The 16,445-nt window shown below is 43.6% G+C and overlaps 1 protein-coding gene across 3 annotated transcripts in view; it reads right to left on the bottom strand.

Moving 5' to 3' along the window:
* Window positions 1–16,445, bottom strand: part of SH2B1 (SH2B adaptor protein 1) — a 603,138-nt gene that overhangs the window by 9,135 nt on the left and 577,558 nt on the right. Inside the window, exon 10 of one of the 3 annotated variants that reach the window (XM_069652167.1) lies at window positions 1,025–1,124. The exons of the other annotated variants lie outside the window; for them this stretch is intronic. Coding sequence (XP_069508268.1) covers window positions 1,025–1,124 — 100 coding nt within the window. The remainder of the gene's footprint in view (window positions 1–1,024; window positions 1,125–16,445) is intronic. 3 annotated transcript variants of the gene reach the window in all.

Below are 16,445 nucleotides of genomic sequence, written 5' to 3'. Positions count from 1 at the left end.
ATTTTGCCTTAGATTTGCACCCATCTCTAAACATTTGAATTACAACCTTGGACCACGTAAATGTATCTACATGTTTGTACTCTCTGCATGCTGGCCCTGCACCAACTAAATGTTGACATTTGACAAGAGATGTATATGAAAACATTTCCCCAAAATCACGCCTGTTCGGCTAATTCAAATGCTATGGACAGTAGGAGCTGGAAGGGACTTCGAAGGTAACCCGGCCTTCCCCTTCCCTGAAAACGCCTGACAATTCTACCAACAACCAGCCAAAGCTCAGAGGTCTGTGTAATTGCGTGTTGGTGCTAGGCATTCCACACAGCATTTGCCATGTGTGTGATTCCACTCCTATAAAGTTAAGGCATTCTGACATTTTGGTGATGCACCCTGTATGCTATTCCTTCTAGTTGATGACCCCTACAGATTGTCCACATTGACATGTGGCATTTCAGTGCTCGTCCTACTGAGCAAAGCATCCTGTACGAAACTGCAATACAAGAACTATGTTCCACTGAAAACTGTAAATAATGTCCCTTATGCAAAGTCTGCATTTGGCTTCTTATCCAATGTCCCTTTGAAAAAAGGCAATACTCAACTCTTTTGCAATCTATACAATACATATGGTCAGTGCTTGGCTTTCTGACCAACTAAGCAATGCTCCTTGCAGACTCACAGTCTCTCATCCACCTTGCAGACCATCTGTCCTTGGCCTCCTGCGCAATGCCTTCCTACACACACTGTAGTTGACCTTTGTGGTGACAATGCCCATATGAACCCCATCTACACTATCTGTTTTCTACCAATCAAGCACGTGTTTGGTCTCCCCCACAATGTTGCCTTTAGACACGCAATCCCTGTTAAAGACCTATCTATGCAGACTTTCAGCGCTTAGGATCCTTGGCAATAACCCCCTGCAGACTGTCAGTTTTTGTTCACTTTTGTTTTACCCCACTCCTGCAGACTGAAAGCATGTTGCACATTGCGAGGTGTGTATGAAGCATGAATGAGAATAGTACACACTTACAAACAGTCATTCGCTCCAATGGAGATGGTATTAGATGGTGAGTCGGGGACGCGTTGGGCGACCTCGCACACTGTTGATCTACTGCCAGCCCGCTCACGGCCTGCAAAGATGGACCAACAGAACAAACAGCCAATCAGAAAGGCAGAAAGCATGAGACAAAGGGCCATCCAGCATGAGGACCAATGCAGGCACTGCGAGAGGTGGATGAACAACGGAAATGAGTATAGCAAACATATAGAATGACAAATCAGAGCCTTTGATTTTAATGCAGACAATGAACAATAAATATCTGTTTTTGGTTGCAACATGAAGACTGAACGACCCCTCAAAGTGGCCGACTTTAACACACATTTGCAGAAGAACATTGAACTCACAATCAATCACAGCCTTTGTATAGTTAAGTATACAGTGAATAACTTTTGAAAGACTTTGTGATGAAACACTGAACACAGACTAAATGCAGCAAATGTTAAAAATGGCCAATCAAAACCCCACATTATATAGTCCAAAAACGGATAATCCCAGCCTGCAATTGTATTGCGGATATTGCAAATCAATGTTTTCTGCTATTTCTGAGCTGTTGGTGCTCCATGGATGATCAAAGCAGTGCATGTGTGGCCTCAGCGTATCCACAGAGCCCTAATAAAGAACTGGAGCGTGAACGTGGCTCGCACAATATGCTAGCAGTAGGAGTTTGCGAGGGGATAGAACTGTTTTCCAACAACTGCAATAATAGCATAGGTTCTTAAAAAACACTGGTTTGTTCCACAACTAATCGATATTTAAAAGGTTTGTTAGAGTCTGTATTTTGTGGAAACCAATTGAGATTTTATTTACTTAAACATAATCGCCATTTTGTTCTTCAGTTTGGCACTAGTATATTTCTATTACAGTACTCTCAAGATCAAGGTTTTAAAAAATTGCTGCCCATTTTATCAAACCAGATTCCCCCTGATTTTTAATATTCATTTGCCTTAGAGAATCTGTCTGGTCTTTAACAAATTGCATCCCTTTTTATAGCTGCAACAATGGCATAAACAAAAAGAGGAGGACCCCGCTGCAAACCTTGGTAAAAGGCCCCTGTACCCCCAGCCCCAAAATCCATATTCTGCGCCAGTCTTTTGGGCCGACCTCGGCCACCACTCATGCAAACTGAATATGCTGAGCATGCTGCCACAGCAGTGTGATGCGGATGGCACTAAGTGAAAGATGTACGCTTTTGAATCAAATCTTAACATTTAACATAGAAACAAGGGGTGTTGCACCCACATGTCCCAGCCGCCATGGTGTATAGCCAGTAACATTATTAATCACATGGCAGTTGTGAAGGCAGCTTTTGATGTCAGGGGATCGGGAAGCTCCTCAGGGGGCACTTGCATTGTAAGCGATTCAAGGTCAGTGGCGCAGGTGAATATCTCAAGTGCAGGGGCATTAACATCTCCCACAAATGAGTGCACGCAAGCATTGCAAAAGAGTCCCAAGTAATATAGGTGAATACCAGTGTTTGTACCGATTTGCCTTTAAAATAATCTGTGGAAATGGTGCAGTTTACAGTATATTCTTTGAGAAAAATGGGTTAAAATGTCATACAATTGGTTTTCTAGGGTAATGCATGCAAAAACTAGTAGATGCCATGTCAAAAACAGTACACATGAGCATTTCACAAAATGTTCATGATACCCAAGTTCACAACATAGGCCAGCATTGCCATTGTAAGTAATTTGCATGCAGCTGCGCCCACAATATATCCCAGCAGAGCCAGTGTAAAGCATTTTTATGTAGCCGAGTCCATAATAAATGCCATCATTCCTATTGCAAAGCTCTTCTGATTTTGTATCCGCAATCTATTCTATTATGGGCACTGTAAATAGCATTTAAGAAGCTTTGAACACAGTCTAGGCTTGCATTTTCACTGGAAGTCACTTTGATGAAGCTGCAGCCACAATCTTTTCCAACATTCTCAATATAGCGAATTGGAAGAAGCAAGAACATGTGCAGGAAGGAAATAACCAGAAGACGGGCCTTCTTTGTCTATGCTGCATGCTCTGGAACGTCCTCCTCATCCACACCAGATGCACCCCTTGCTTTTACATTTCAGGACAGAGCTCAAGACCCTCCTCTTCAACGAATGACTTCTCACGAAGGCCTAGGTTCATACACCATTCATTTAACGGTTAGATGAATGGTGTATTAGATTTTAACCTGAGACTGGTCGATCTGCTTAACCCAATTTCCTACTCTGGTTACTTGGAGATCCCTTAGTGCCAATTTCCCAGCTTCCTCCTCCCTGTTGCTAGCTTCCTGCTCCTGTGCGATCGGCTTCCCTCACACTGTTTACTTACCCCTGTGACTTGTAAAGCGCTCCGTTGCTTCCTGAAGCTAGGTCTACGCTCTATAAATACCCTAATAATAAAAACCTGTCAAGATGTATGAACAAAGGCATACTTGTGCATACCAAGATAGCTGTGATATCTTCCTTGTTGCTAGCATGAAGCTATGTTGATGCAACAAAATAATGATTTTGGAGAGCCTATATTCCATGAGCTTTGCAAATATTTGACTGTCTACCTTCAATAATTGACTTGTATGAGTGTTTGCCTTTAATTATTAAACTGCAATATCACCCTCATTTCATGAGCCAGTATCAATCCTACATTAGTCATTTATTTTATTACTGACATATATACCAATCGTTATTTACCTCTAATGTTCTTTTTGAAGCTTGTTGCTGCTTTTGATTCACGTGCTGTACATAAATTGGTTAATTCCGAAAATCATAACTTGTTTATCAAGACTTTAAAATAAGCATCACATGGACATATGAATAACCAGATACATGCATGACTTCTATGTGCCTCCAACAGCGCTCCCACAGAAAGACACCATCTTCAGATTGCATTTGCATGCCTACTTTTAAAAAAATATAATTGTGAGGGGTGTGGCCATCAACTGACTGGAGAAGATGTCTTCTTCTTGAGATACTCTGCAGAATGATCTCTTGTACCCGGTGACAACTTTTTATACACACAGAAATGGCTTGCTCCTGCAACATGAAGGTGTAGAAGGACGTGCATGGATCCCTGGTGCTGACGAGAATACTTCGACACCACTGCCCTACGTTCCTGCTGGTGTTAAAATCTCCATAATGGGCCTCACGATGATGGTGGACATGGTTGGCCTGTGCAGACTGAAATGAAGAGGGAACCAGCAAGTGGACAAGGGGCTGCTAAAATGCTTTGGAATGTCAAGACTTAATGTGACCCTCTGACATATCCCCTGCCTCCCATCTGCGGCACAAATACTCCACCAGCATTCTAGTAAAGGGTGGTTGGTGCCTAGTACTACACAGATAAATGTTTGTCGCAGGTGGGTGTGCTGCTCGACTAGCCTGTTCGACCACAAAGGTCAGATGCGAGTGGGTGAAACTCTGCCAGGGTGAAGTGTCATGTACAGTGGAAAACCTGTGTATAGAATGGGCTGGAGTAGACAGTAAAGTAGTAACATCTGCTCCATGTGGTGTCACCTGCCCCAGCCTCCTTCTCATGAGCAAATCCTGCTGGCCTTCTGAGATCAAATAGCAGCACTACGGCTCAATCTCTGGACCTTGGCACAGCATCAGGCATCAGACACTTAGTAATTATTCATACATATATCTGTTGCCAATCTATGAGCACCACACATGCAATGTCAATGAATAGAGCATACTTCTATCTGGTGAAGTACACTTTAATCATTGTGCCTGACACGCCAGCAAGCTTGTCCTGGTCCCATGCCAGGAGTTCCCTATGCATTACCATGCAGTCAGGGCCACCAACTGCATTTTATTGTAAACATAAAGCCACATATGGCATCCCACTGGCCTGTGGCCATCCACAATCCAATTTAGGAATACACCTAATATAAAGAGAGTCCCAGGATTCTTCCATCATGACAGATGATCGCAAACAAACTTTACAATCATTCCAGGTTAATGAAATATTTTCTACTCTAATTCAGACAAATGCCTGAAGACTTAGTGTTAAGATGGATTTCTAGAATCTGGCCTGGTGGTCAGATTTTAGCCAGCCACGGTAGGTTATAGTGAACAGGGGAGCTCAGTGGTTAGCCAAAACCTTATCAAGGTATCAATGGAGAGAAGTCAAGGCTACTCTCAAGAGAGTGTGAGTGGGGTGTAGTGGGCAAAATGAGTCCACACAGTCAAGCACATAATTCAAATTAGACAGGAATGTAGACAAAATACAGGATTTACTCTAGGACTTAAACACGCATGAAAAAAATGAAACAAACATGCAATAATATCGCACAACACTCAATAATAAACATATATGCAGTTCTATAGGTCCTGGAAATGCATTCAATGACTTAAATCTACAAAGGAGGAAAGTAAGTGATGGAGTAAGATGGAACCAAATCGTAAGTGATATTCCCTAGCTTCAGCACTCCATTCCTTAAGAAGAGTGGGGCCTTGTGCCCAAAAGTCACAATACTTCTCCACAGAATGTATCTGTAGCAGGTAAGTAACTTGTGTTGGTGATCATAAAAAAAAAGATATGCAACAAAGTGACTGGGTAAGTAAAACGTGCCCTTGTCTTTCATGTTTGACGACCAAAAAAAAAAAAATCGGTGGAATAGAAGCATACAATAAAAGTGTTCTCAATGTTATACTAAGGAAGACAGGGGGAGGCAAATGCCTTGCATTTAATTTACCGCCTGGCTCCGATTTTCCTAGATGACTCGATGGGTTGACTGGAGGATGGAGAGGGGGAGAAGAAAAAAATAAAGAAATACCTAAAATCAATAAAATCGCTGGAGGTTGGATTTCCCGCTGTCGGTGCCGGTGCCCAAGAGCTGTGCAAAGATTCGTCCGGTCACGTCCAGGAGCAGCGGGAAACCCTAGGCGATGGAGAAATACAGAATGCACCCCTTTTTTTTAGGATACAGGATGGTGGAAGGTGAGTTCCAGCAACGGGCACCGTACAGAGGACAGGTTCCACTGAAGCTGGGAGACTGACATTCAGCAGGAAGGCAACTTATATCACAAGCTGGCAATCACCAAAGTTCCAGCTGTAAACGTAGAACAGCAATGGTTCTATTGAGGTAGCCCAGTGGAGAGCTGGACTGTCCACAGTGGTCCAGGGACACTTCCAAAGGGTCAGGACAGCTGGATCCTCAAGAACATGTTAATGCATGTTGGTCCCACAAGTCCAGGGGTTGAAACACTGCACATGGCCTTCGCATATCAGGTAGTCCTACAATGCTTCATCGGGCCAGACGCAGGAAGGTTTGCTGGGCCTTTTCTGGAGTGTTCTTCGGATCTTCAGTCGGCTGAAGAAGTCCAAGCCCACCCATGGTAAGGATCTGCACCATTCAAACAGCCAGTAGTTGTCAAATCAGGAACAGGAACAGGAACAGGAACAGGAACACGCACACGCACACACACACACCCCCACCCCCACCCACCCCCCCCACACACCCCTCCCCTCCCTCCGTCACTAATAGACCGCAAAAGCTGTAGCTTTTCCGGGCATGGCCTTATGTGGGATTTCCTGGAAAGGCAGGAAGAAGGCCAAACAACAATATGACCAAAGAACAAGCGACAATCTCATGGTGTGGTCATTTTAGGGTGCTAGCCACGTTTAGTAGCCATACACAGTACACGTGAATGTGCACACTATAAATAAGGCAAAAATTCTAATCATATAACTGCTGCCACCAGCTAGTCTTTAGACACATATGAAAGTAACCATGAATCCCAAGTGTACAAGACTAGGGTGATACAAAGGTATTCCTATTGCACTGCATTGTAAAATGCTGTGTGCAATGTTAAAAAATTACAGAAAGTAAAAGACAAAAAGGTTAACAGTTTCCCACTACTGATAGTCAGAAAGACTGATCTGTTTCCCCATAACAAAGCAGCAAAAGGCATGGGAAGTGAAGCTTAAGGCTTCAATTCCCCTCAAAAAGTCAGAACAGCTTAAAAACAAAGCAAAAACATTTGGGGTTAATAGAAACTATGAAGGGAAAGTTACAAAAGGAGAAATCGCTCCTAACAGTTGATAAAACCACTGGTGCAATTCTGACTTGGATGCAATGTATTAGGGAGAATCTCTCCACAAATGAAACAATACTACAAGAAGTGAGCACACAACAATATGATACATCTAAATGTCTTGATCTGAGAGAGATTTGCCACTACTTGCTTCAACCTCACTCAGTCATAAGGCTACTGCAAGGTATGAATTACTTGCAGTGCCCAATGCCCTTCCTAAGGTGGGGAGGATAAGGGCCATTGCACCGTGTTCCCTGGGAGCTGCAAGACACAAGAACACAACCAGTCACAGGGAATAAGCAGTCAAATTAATTCGTCAACTGTAGTACTAGACATTTCTTAAAAACTAGAGCAACGCGTTACCTTTGTTTTTGTATATCGCAGCTGGGACAAACTGATTAAGATTAAGAAATTAGAACACTCAGCTAGCGCAGACAAACCTCTGATGGGATAATAGTAAACGTGTAATCCAAGGAAACAAAAACAGGAAGTCCCGATATCAGTTCACATAGGGATCCAAGAAAAATCCACACAAAAATAAAAAACGAATCCACCGCATTCCAAGGGAATCCATCACAGAAATACAAAAGTCATGGACGTAATCCACCAAAGGAAAAAAACATCAAGGCACTTTTATTACAGAGCGTCACAGGAGAAGAAACAAACAGGAGCCTCTGTAGTTAACGAACTGATGTCCCATGTAATTAGAGTTCACGAATATGAGGACTCTACAGGAACGGACCCTGCAGTGAGAGAAAAGAGATGAATGTCGGCTCGACAATTTAGCCACAGAATGGAGAGACGCTGATAAGCGCTGGGCTATGGGCCGGCTCCATATTATGCTGTTTGGTCTGTATGACGCTGCCGGCGTATGACGTGGTCACTTCATCAGTCACAGCGTGGAGGATACCGGAAAATGTAATACACCTAATACAGCGATTCTACGTATCCTGCCTGTATTTAATTTCCACTGCTTTTTTGGATACACAGCATGCCTCACTCCATACGGAGCAATCCATATTTTGGTCACAAACACCTAGTTCTGACACCAAAAAGATTAACACTCCAGAGCACATTTCAAGTGATCTGCCATTAAATGTTAAGACTTGCAGAACCGTTCCTGGAGTGATAGGTTCTGCACAACAAACATGAATGAATAAAGATAAGGATCAGACATTGGGCCTCATTACGACCCTTGCGGTAGGGGGTTAACTGCGCCGGTAGAGCTGCTCGCGGGCCCCGCTAAGGACCCCTGGTAAGAAGCAAGAAAACCGGTGCCCCTCTGCTTTGCGAGCTCCGAAGTCCAAGTATTTCTAGATCTGGCACTCTCTATCCCCAATAAGAGGTGGGAATTTCAAGCAATCACAGCTGTACTTAACAGAAGGCAAATGTGTTATATATGGCTGTTCCCAATAGGGTTTCAATTCAAGCTGAACAATATTTTGCAGTTGATTTCCAATCCCGAAGAGGGTCACAATTCTAAAAAAATCAAGGTTGAACCATATTGGGCATGCAGTGATGTGGCGTTCAGAGGCCATCAGGGTACTTGGAAATGGAAGCTGGTCGTCGCCAGGAAAGCATCCAAAAGGAAAATGATGAGAATTCCCAATGATCAATTGGCCCAATGTTGTGATTTCAGCTGGTGTCCCTCCTCTAAATGTTCTGCTCTTTTTTTAGGTATGGTTGATGTTAAAATTTGCAATGCCACGTAAGGGTTAACTTTTTTTCAATTTGCGAGGTTACATCATCTTACCAGGAGCATTGGGTGATTTGGGAAAATAGTACAGGCTCATTGCTTCATCCACCATTCAGGCTAATTACACTAGAAGCAAGGCTTCTAGCACCGAGATGGAGCATTGAGTAAGGGCTTCAGGCCAGCACATTGTATAGGCACGGCAGACATCCACAAGGGAACTTGCCCGTAAAATCTGTGGGGAACTATTACATTACAACCTGAGTAATTGTAATTAAACATTTCCAAAAATAAGTAAATCTCATGTAGCGGGAGCGAGCTATACAACAATTAGATTAGGCACTGTTTAACCTTTTTCAGTTACAATTTGGAACATGTGTCATAATTTTTTATAAAATTTATTTTGTAATTTTTCCATTTGAGTTTAGCACAGCAAATCAGTCACAAATAATCAGTTAGTATTATATTAGATATTCGGATTTAGCCAAACTTAACCAGTCATAGTTAGTAATTCACCTGAACACCAAACAGCACAATGGGAATAGCAACACGCACTACACAATGGAATAGGAGTAGATTAGCCCATAACATGGCGGACAAGTGAGAAACAGTAGAAGGACTACGGTTACCTAGCAACTTAACCACATAACAGACAGGGATCGGGTGGACACACTTGCACGAGGACAGAAATACATTACCCGAGCAAAACGGAGGTGAGTTCCATAGCAGGACTAGCCCACCTAATAATTGAATACGGATTAGAGGCATGCGGACCCTCATGGTATCTGCCCCTGCATAGCACGAGATAACAATCGTCGATCTTTTTCCCATAATGTTAACACACGCAACGCGGCTTAGCCCTGCGGCGACCTTTATGTTGCAGCAACAATAAGAATTCTGTGTAGGCATATACCTTTGCCCGTGCGAAATCATGAAACAGAAATCCCCTCTCCCCAATGTCCTTTTTTGAATATCAAGCGCACAACACGGATCAGCCTAACGGGAATGTTAAGCTGCGGCTGGTCACGGGATAATGTTTGCGCACAGACAAGGATCAGGGAATTGGAATTACCCAAGCAGTAATGAATGCATGCATAGAAAAAAACACAAATATACTGTTGACTTTACCGTTACAACATGGATAAGATGACAGAGTATGTGGACGCATTTTTCTATTCGGAAACAGGGATTATCCCATGACTGGATGAAAAGGCTGTGAAGGATATCTAATGCAACAATAACTACTGGGTAAGACACTAAACGAGACTACAATTTGATGTGTCACTTATTAGCAAGATGACAGTGTGCTTACTTACCAATAATACTATATATTTTGTCTCTTTTTCTTTTTTTTGACTTCCCACAAACCTCCTACCCTTTTGCCCCTCCCCAACATGGCCATGTCTTTCCTTCATTTTATGAATGAACAAATAACTACCAATATTTTTATGTTTTACAAGAAATGTTCATTTGATGGTTTTGTTTTGTTACTCACAACATAATTTGGCAATGATCGGAACGATTGCAACTTATTATGCTTTATTTATTTATATCTTTTTGTCAACCATAATTGTGAATGTCCATTACATTTTTGATTTTGAACCCCTGATTTGAAAAAGACGTTTTATACGTCGAAACACGTGTCATCACTAAAGGGCATTGAATTTCTATATAACTCAACACTGTGTGAAGCAAATACATTCTGCGTGTGACTTTTTAATTTCTTTCAATGGATTTCAAACAAATGGGCGCATGAATATACCCCAAGGGTAACCCCTTTTTGAGCGGTTATTGTAATTAGGGCTGAGTTTCAGCAAGTTATTGGGTTAGCCGACAAGGAGAAGCTCAGTCTCCTCATCATTCAGGCAGAGGCCGTGTGTGGCCATCCATGCCTGAATGATGGAGAAGATTTCATTAATCCGGATGGCGTCTGTACTGTAGTTACCCGAGATGGTGAGAAGTAGCTGGGTGTCATCTGCGTAATTGGTGTAGGTGACACCCAGATGGTCCAGTTTGTCAAAGAGAGGCTTTGTAAATATGTTGTACAAAGTGGGGGAAACACAGGAGCCTTGTGGGACACCGCAGGTGATAGGGTCTGCTGCCACCACTGATGAAAAAACTCTCATGGTTCTATTAACCAAGAAGGATTGTATCCACATGACAGCAGATGAGGAGAAGTGAGCTGTGGACGAGAGGTGGTTACAAAGTATTTTATGGTCGACCAGGTCGAAGGCCGCTGAGAGGTCTAGAAGGAGTAGTATGGTGGCGTTACCTTTATCTTTGATTTCATCAATCTGACTTTTGAGGTCAACAAGGGCAGTTTCTGTTCCGTGTTGAGGTCTAAAGCCAGATTGACGTATTCCTAGCAATTGGTTAGTCTCTAGGTAGTCCTGAATTTGCAGGTAGACAACTCTGTCAAGGATTTTTAGCAAGAATGGGACCGTGGTGATGGGTCTATAATTAGTGGGAACGGCCAGGTCTAATGATTGTTTTTTTTAGAAGTGGGAGAACCCAAGATTGTTTCAGGTTACTGGGGACTGAATTAGTGGAGAAGGACACATATATTAGTTTAGTGATGAAGGGAGATAGATCTTTGGCTGCATCTTTTATAATTTGGGCAGGGCAGCTGTCCCCTTTGCAATTAGAGGGTTTTAGAGATGTTATGATTTTTTGGACTTCCGGTATAGTTACCCTTTTGAAAGTGAAGCCTAAATTAGTGTCTGTGGGCGGTGGTGTACTTGGGCTGGTAGACTTGCTACTGGTAAGTTGTTGTCGTTTATCCTCAATTTTGGTTTGGAGCTCTGTGATTTTATTGGCGAGGGCGTTCTGGATACTGGTACACCAAGGTTTGTCTTTTATGCAAGTATCTGTGGGTGGATTAGGATTTTCTAATTCCTTTAGAATAGTGAAAAGTTCTTTAGTACAAGATCCTGCCTGGTTTATTCTAACATTGTAAGCTTCTTTCTTGGTATGGATTATCTCCTTTTTGTATAGGGAGGAGATATTCGTAAGATTAGTTTTGTTTTCAGCAGATGTTGCCGTTTTCCATAGTATTTCTAGCTTAGTTTTCTTTTTTCTCAATATTTTGAGTTCAGGGGTGTACCAAGAGTTTAAATGAGCGCCAGGTTTACCTTTGCGCAACTTCAGTGGGGCGATAGTATCAATGGCGTTCGCCATGGGGTCGTTGTACGTGTTGACCAGAAGGTTAAGTTCAGCAGTGGCTGGGAGTGCATTGAGAGTGGGAAGGACCAAGGGGATTAGGGCTTCAGCAGTAATGTTACGCTTATTCCTGGTCGGACAGGCTGGTGCAGGGGGGCACTTTTTAGTATCTAAGTTGTTAATATTAATATCAAATGGGATGAGGTGGTGGTCAGTCCATGCAAGGGGTTGGGGGGCTTTTCAAGTAATATTGCAGTTTAGAGCCGCTAGCCAATCAATGATTCTACCTTTCTGATGGGTAGGTTGAGAACTAAGCTGTGTGAAGCCATGCTCAGCTAGAGCGTTAGCCAGGGAGGAGGCTGGAATGTCATTGGGGTCATTGTATTCAAGGTTAAAATCTCCAAGGGTGATATTTTGTGCTGAAGGTTTAGAGTTCTCAGCTATTAGAGAGGTGATGTCTTCCACAAAGGTTCCAGGAGGACCTGGGGGTCTATATATTAAGTGAATGGTGATTGTGCTCTTGGGGGTGGTTTGTAGCTTGATAGTAAGATGCTCACTAAGATGATAGCTACACCTCCTCCTCGAGCATTGGGTCTGTCAGCTCTGAGGAAGGAGTATTTGTCGGGAATAGCTAAGGTTAGGTAAGGTCCTGCTGCCTCGTGTAGCCAGGTTTCTGTTATGGCGAGGAAGTCAAGATCGTCTGACAGGATGATGTCAGCAATTTCTGTAGGATGAGCAACAAGGGACCTGACATTAAGTAGAGCTCCTTTTAGGGGGAGAGATTTGGGCTTGTTACAGGCTGTGTCATTATTGTTGGTCTTAGTCTGAGGAATTACAGAGAGCTTGCTGATCGTAAAGGGGAGTCTGGTGCCTAGTCTACTGTTGCGGACAGTGAGGTTAGGGTTGACTGTAAGTATGTTTCCTGGCGGCTTAGTTGTGGGTTTAGCACTAAGTTTGGGGTGGTTGGGCTTAATACTAGGATGGGCGCCCCCTGTCAAATGTGGAACATTTGGTCTGAGGTGACACAAGGATCTATCAAAGATAGTATTGGCTAGGGTGTCAGCTGGGCGGTCACTATCTTTAGTGGTGTGGTGTAGGTGATAGCTATGAGGGAAGGGTGACATGGTGGGCAGGAAAGGTGTGGGGCAAAGGATAGGAGAGTGTCTTAAGCATCCAAGTTTGGCTAAGCCATTACTGAAAGATATGCAACTATTACTGCTGCAAGGTACACTATCTTGAGCATGGTTTTGGCTGCGATGTGATCTAGATTGTAAGGCTATGATAGGCAAAAGCGACTTAGGTTAGGCGCATACAAGTAGGCTGAATTAACATTTGCACACAGGTAGGCAGATTCGACTTTAACTGGATGTTCACAAAATAGGCAGATTCAGCTTGGCTAGAGGCACCCAAAATAGGCAGATTCAGCTTAGCTACAGGCTCACAAAATAGGCAGATTCAGCTTAGCTAGAGGCACACAAAATAGGCAGATTCAGCTTAGCTACAGGTTCACAAAGTAGGCCAATTTGACTTAAACTGGATGTTCACAAAATAGGCAGAGCCAACAATCTGATCCCAACAATGACTACGGAGTATACGGACGGGGATGTATACATGCTAATTTAACTGTTAGAGTCACTGTAACCAGAGAGCAGGAGACTGGGTACCCCTATGCGTCATCAGGCAATGGTACATAGCAATCTAGTAATGCAAGAACAAGAATTTAGGCACAGTGCAGCATAATTCAAAACCAGTAAAGCAGCGATACATAAGGACCTGGTGTGTCAAGAGACTACGTAGCACACTGAGTGGGGATTGAATTGCCCAAGATCAAGTAAGGCGTAGGCCAAAGGGTGCAGGTTTAGAGCATACCTTAATGCAGGTGGCGTAATTAGATGCAGTGCATTAGGTTATTATCCTATTAATAGCATATACACATTGTTATTGCATAGGCGTTGCGTCCTTGGGCGGCTTTGGAAGTCTGAGAGCCGTAGCAAAAGATGGGTGTTTGCACATTAGCTGGGAGAGCCGTGTGGATTCGAATGAGGTAGGGCTTACGGTGAGTGAGGCGAACAGTAGTACAGTGAGAGCCCTGGTAAATAACTTGTGTTAGGAGCTGCAAGTGAAGGGCTGTGAGGTGAGAGAGCAGCACGCTTACCTAGTTAGGCAGGAGGGCGTCATGGAAGGAGCAAGGGTCAAGGCCCTAGGCTCGACGGCTCCTGACAGGCTCACGACAGGGGATGGTGCCTTCGTTTGTGGGTCGGCTCCAAAACAGCCGGCTTGCAAATAGGAAAGGGTGGCCAATGGGATCAGACGAACTGTTGTTGGCCAAAGGGGAGGTCATGGACATGGCGGGCAGCCATTGTGAAGAGGTGAAAAACCTTGTGGTAGATAATGGTGGGAGATTGCACTCCGGGTAAGTTGGGCAGCAATCCTGCTGAAGCGAAATCAGAAATCCGCATGGGATAAATAGCGGATATTATTAAATATGTTCCGCCGCTTGCTGGTAAAAAGTCAGGCTCGCGCTGCAATAAGAGTGCGCAGCTGTAAGTAGGCAGGTGGCCTACCTTAATTCGGGCAATGCTGCAGTGGCATCTTTGGGTAAGCTACTGTTCCTGTAGTGGGTGGAGGGAGCTCCAGCTCCTCCAGGCCAAGGGATCCGAAGGTAGTTCCTTGGTGGTGGAGAAAAGTATGTTACTTAAACTTCAAAGGAAAAATAGTTGGACAAATCATAAAAGTTAGAAGTCTCCCATAAAATCAACACTACCTTTCAGTGTCTTCACCAGCTGAGAGCTACCATAGGCCAATTGTGTTTGTAAGCGCAACACAGTTGGGCAGGATGCCCATTTCTGTGGAAGTGCACTTATACCATGAGTGACGCGCTTTTGCACATGCACTTTTTCCAAGTGCAACACAGTTCGGCAGGGCGCTCTGATCCTGCATTGGATTATACTGCTGAATTTCCATTGGCGAGAACTTTGTTACTGCCCAATTCCATGGAAGTGCACTAATAACATGAGTGGCATGCTTTTCCGTGTGTGCTTTTTCCAAGTGCAGCACAGTTCGGCAGGAGGCTCTGATCCACCTGCATTGGATTATACTGCTCAATTTCCATTGGAGAGAACTTTGTTACCGCCTATTTCTGTGGAAGTGCACTTATACCATGAGCGGCGCTCTTTTGCACACGCTCTTTTTCCAAGTGCTTTTCTAAGTGCAACAGAGTTTGGCAGGACGCTCTCACACCCACCTGCATTGGATTATACTGCTGAATTTCCATTTGAGAGCACTTAATTACTGCCATGTGTGTGGAAGTGCAGTTATACCGCGAGCATCTGGGAAGTGTGGAAGGATACCAAGTAGGTAAAATGTTGTACTTACGATTGCACTTACTTGTGGAGACGAGAACTCACTGTTTAGAACTGTCATAACATGGTGTAAGAAGAATAACTTATTTAATTGTTTTTTTTAAATAACATGCTTAATACCGGAGTTAGGTTTCTAAGCGTGGATCAGGGATTCAAACCTCTGTTGTTCTGTGATTCCTGCGTGTAAATCAGGAGGGAGTGGGACTTCTAACGTGCTTGTTGTACCAGACGTAGAGCTGGGTCCGGAGGCTCATGACAGTCAGCCCGCAAAGGTGAAAATTACAAACTTCTTTAAATGGCTCCCACAAGGCATATGGGATGTATAAGGTGAACTGACTAACTCAGAGAGCAATAACGGGGCAAGGGCAAGTGTTTCAGCTGAGATCAATACTAACAACTTATTGTTGAATTTGCGTTATTCGTTACAAGCCAAATTCCAGCAATTGTCCAGCGGACGAATAGAAAGTAACGTGACTCTTGTAACTCCAAAGGAACAAGCTGTGCAGGTGAATCAAAGACTTACCTCACCATCAATGAGGCTGTCAAGCTTACCAACACTGACAGGCTTGATACAAGAATGGTCATCAGTAGAACACTATTCTGAATCGTCACGAGTTGAACTTGGGGCATAATAGTTGAGTTGCTGATACTAGTGATAAGTTTATGCATAATGAGGCTACAAATATTTCATTAAAAATACTTCTGAAATTGTGTAAGGAACAAGTTACTTACCTGTAACTGTTGTTCTCCAGCATGGGTCTGGCATGGATTCACATGCTCATGAATATTCCCCGTCGTCAGGCTGGGAATCCTCGGTAAAGAAAAAAATCAGTATCAGTATCGTTTCTGATCTGTCTTTCTTAGTAGTAACCAATCACTGATCTCTGGGTCATACTGCCCCCAGCCAATGACTGCCCTCTCCCTAAGCCCGGCCTACGGCAGCCATCCTCAGATTTGGTAGCACGCCACGTGGCAGTATGACCAAGTGAAGAGCCGCAGAGTGGTAGGGTTTGCATGTGAATCCATGCCAGACCCATGCTGGAGAACAACAGTTACAGGTTAAGTAACTTGTTCCTTCTCCAGCATGGGGTCTGGCATGGATTCACATGCTCATGAATAAAAGAATACATAGCAGTATACACATGCACAACCACGGGA

This window comes from Ambystoma mexicanum, chromosome 3p (assembly GCF_040938575.1).
Source record: "Ambystoma mexicanum isolate Mex_15411 chromosome 3p, UKY_AmexF1_1, whole genome shotgun sequence".
Classification (NCBI taxonomy): domain Eukaryota; kingdom Metazoa; phylum Chordata; class Amphibia; order Caudata; family Ambystomatidae; genus Ambystoma; species Ambystoma mexicanum.
Note: the sequence above shows the minus strand (reverse complement) of the source record. Positions and strands in the feature narration are given on the sequence as shown.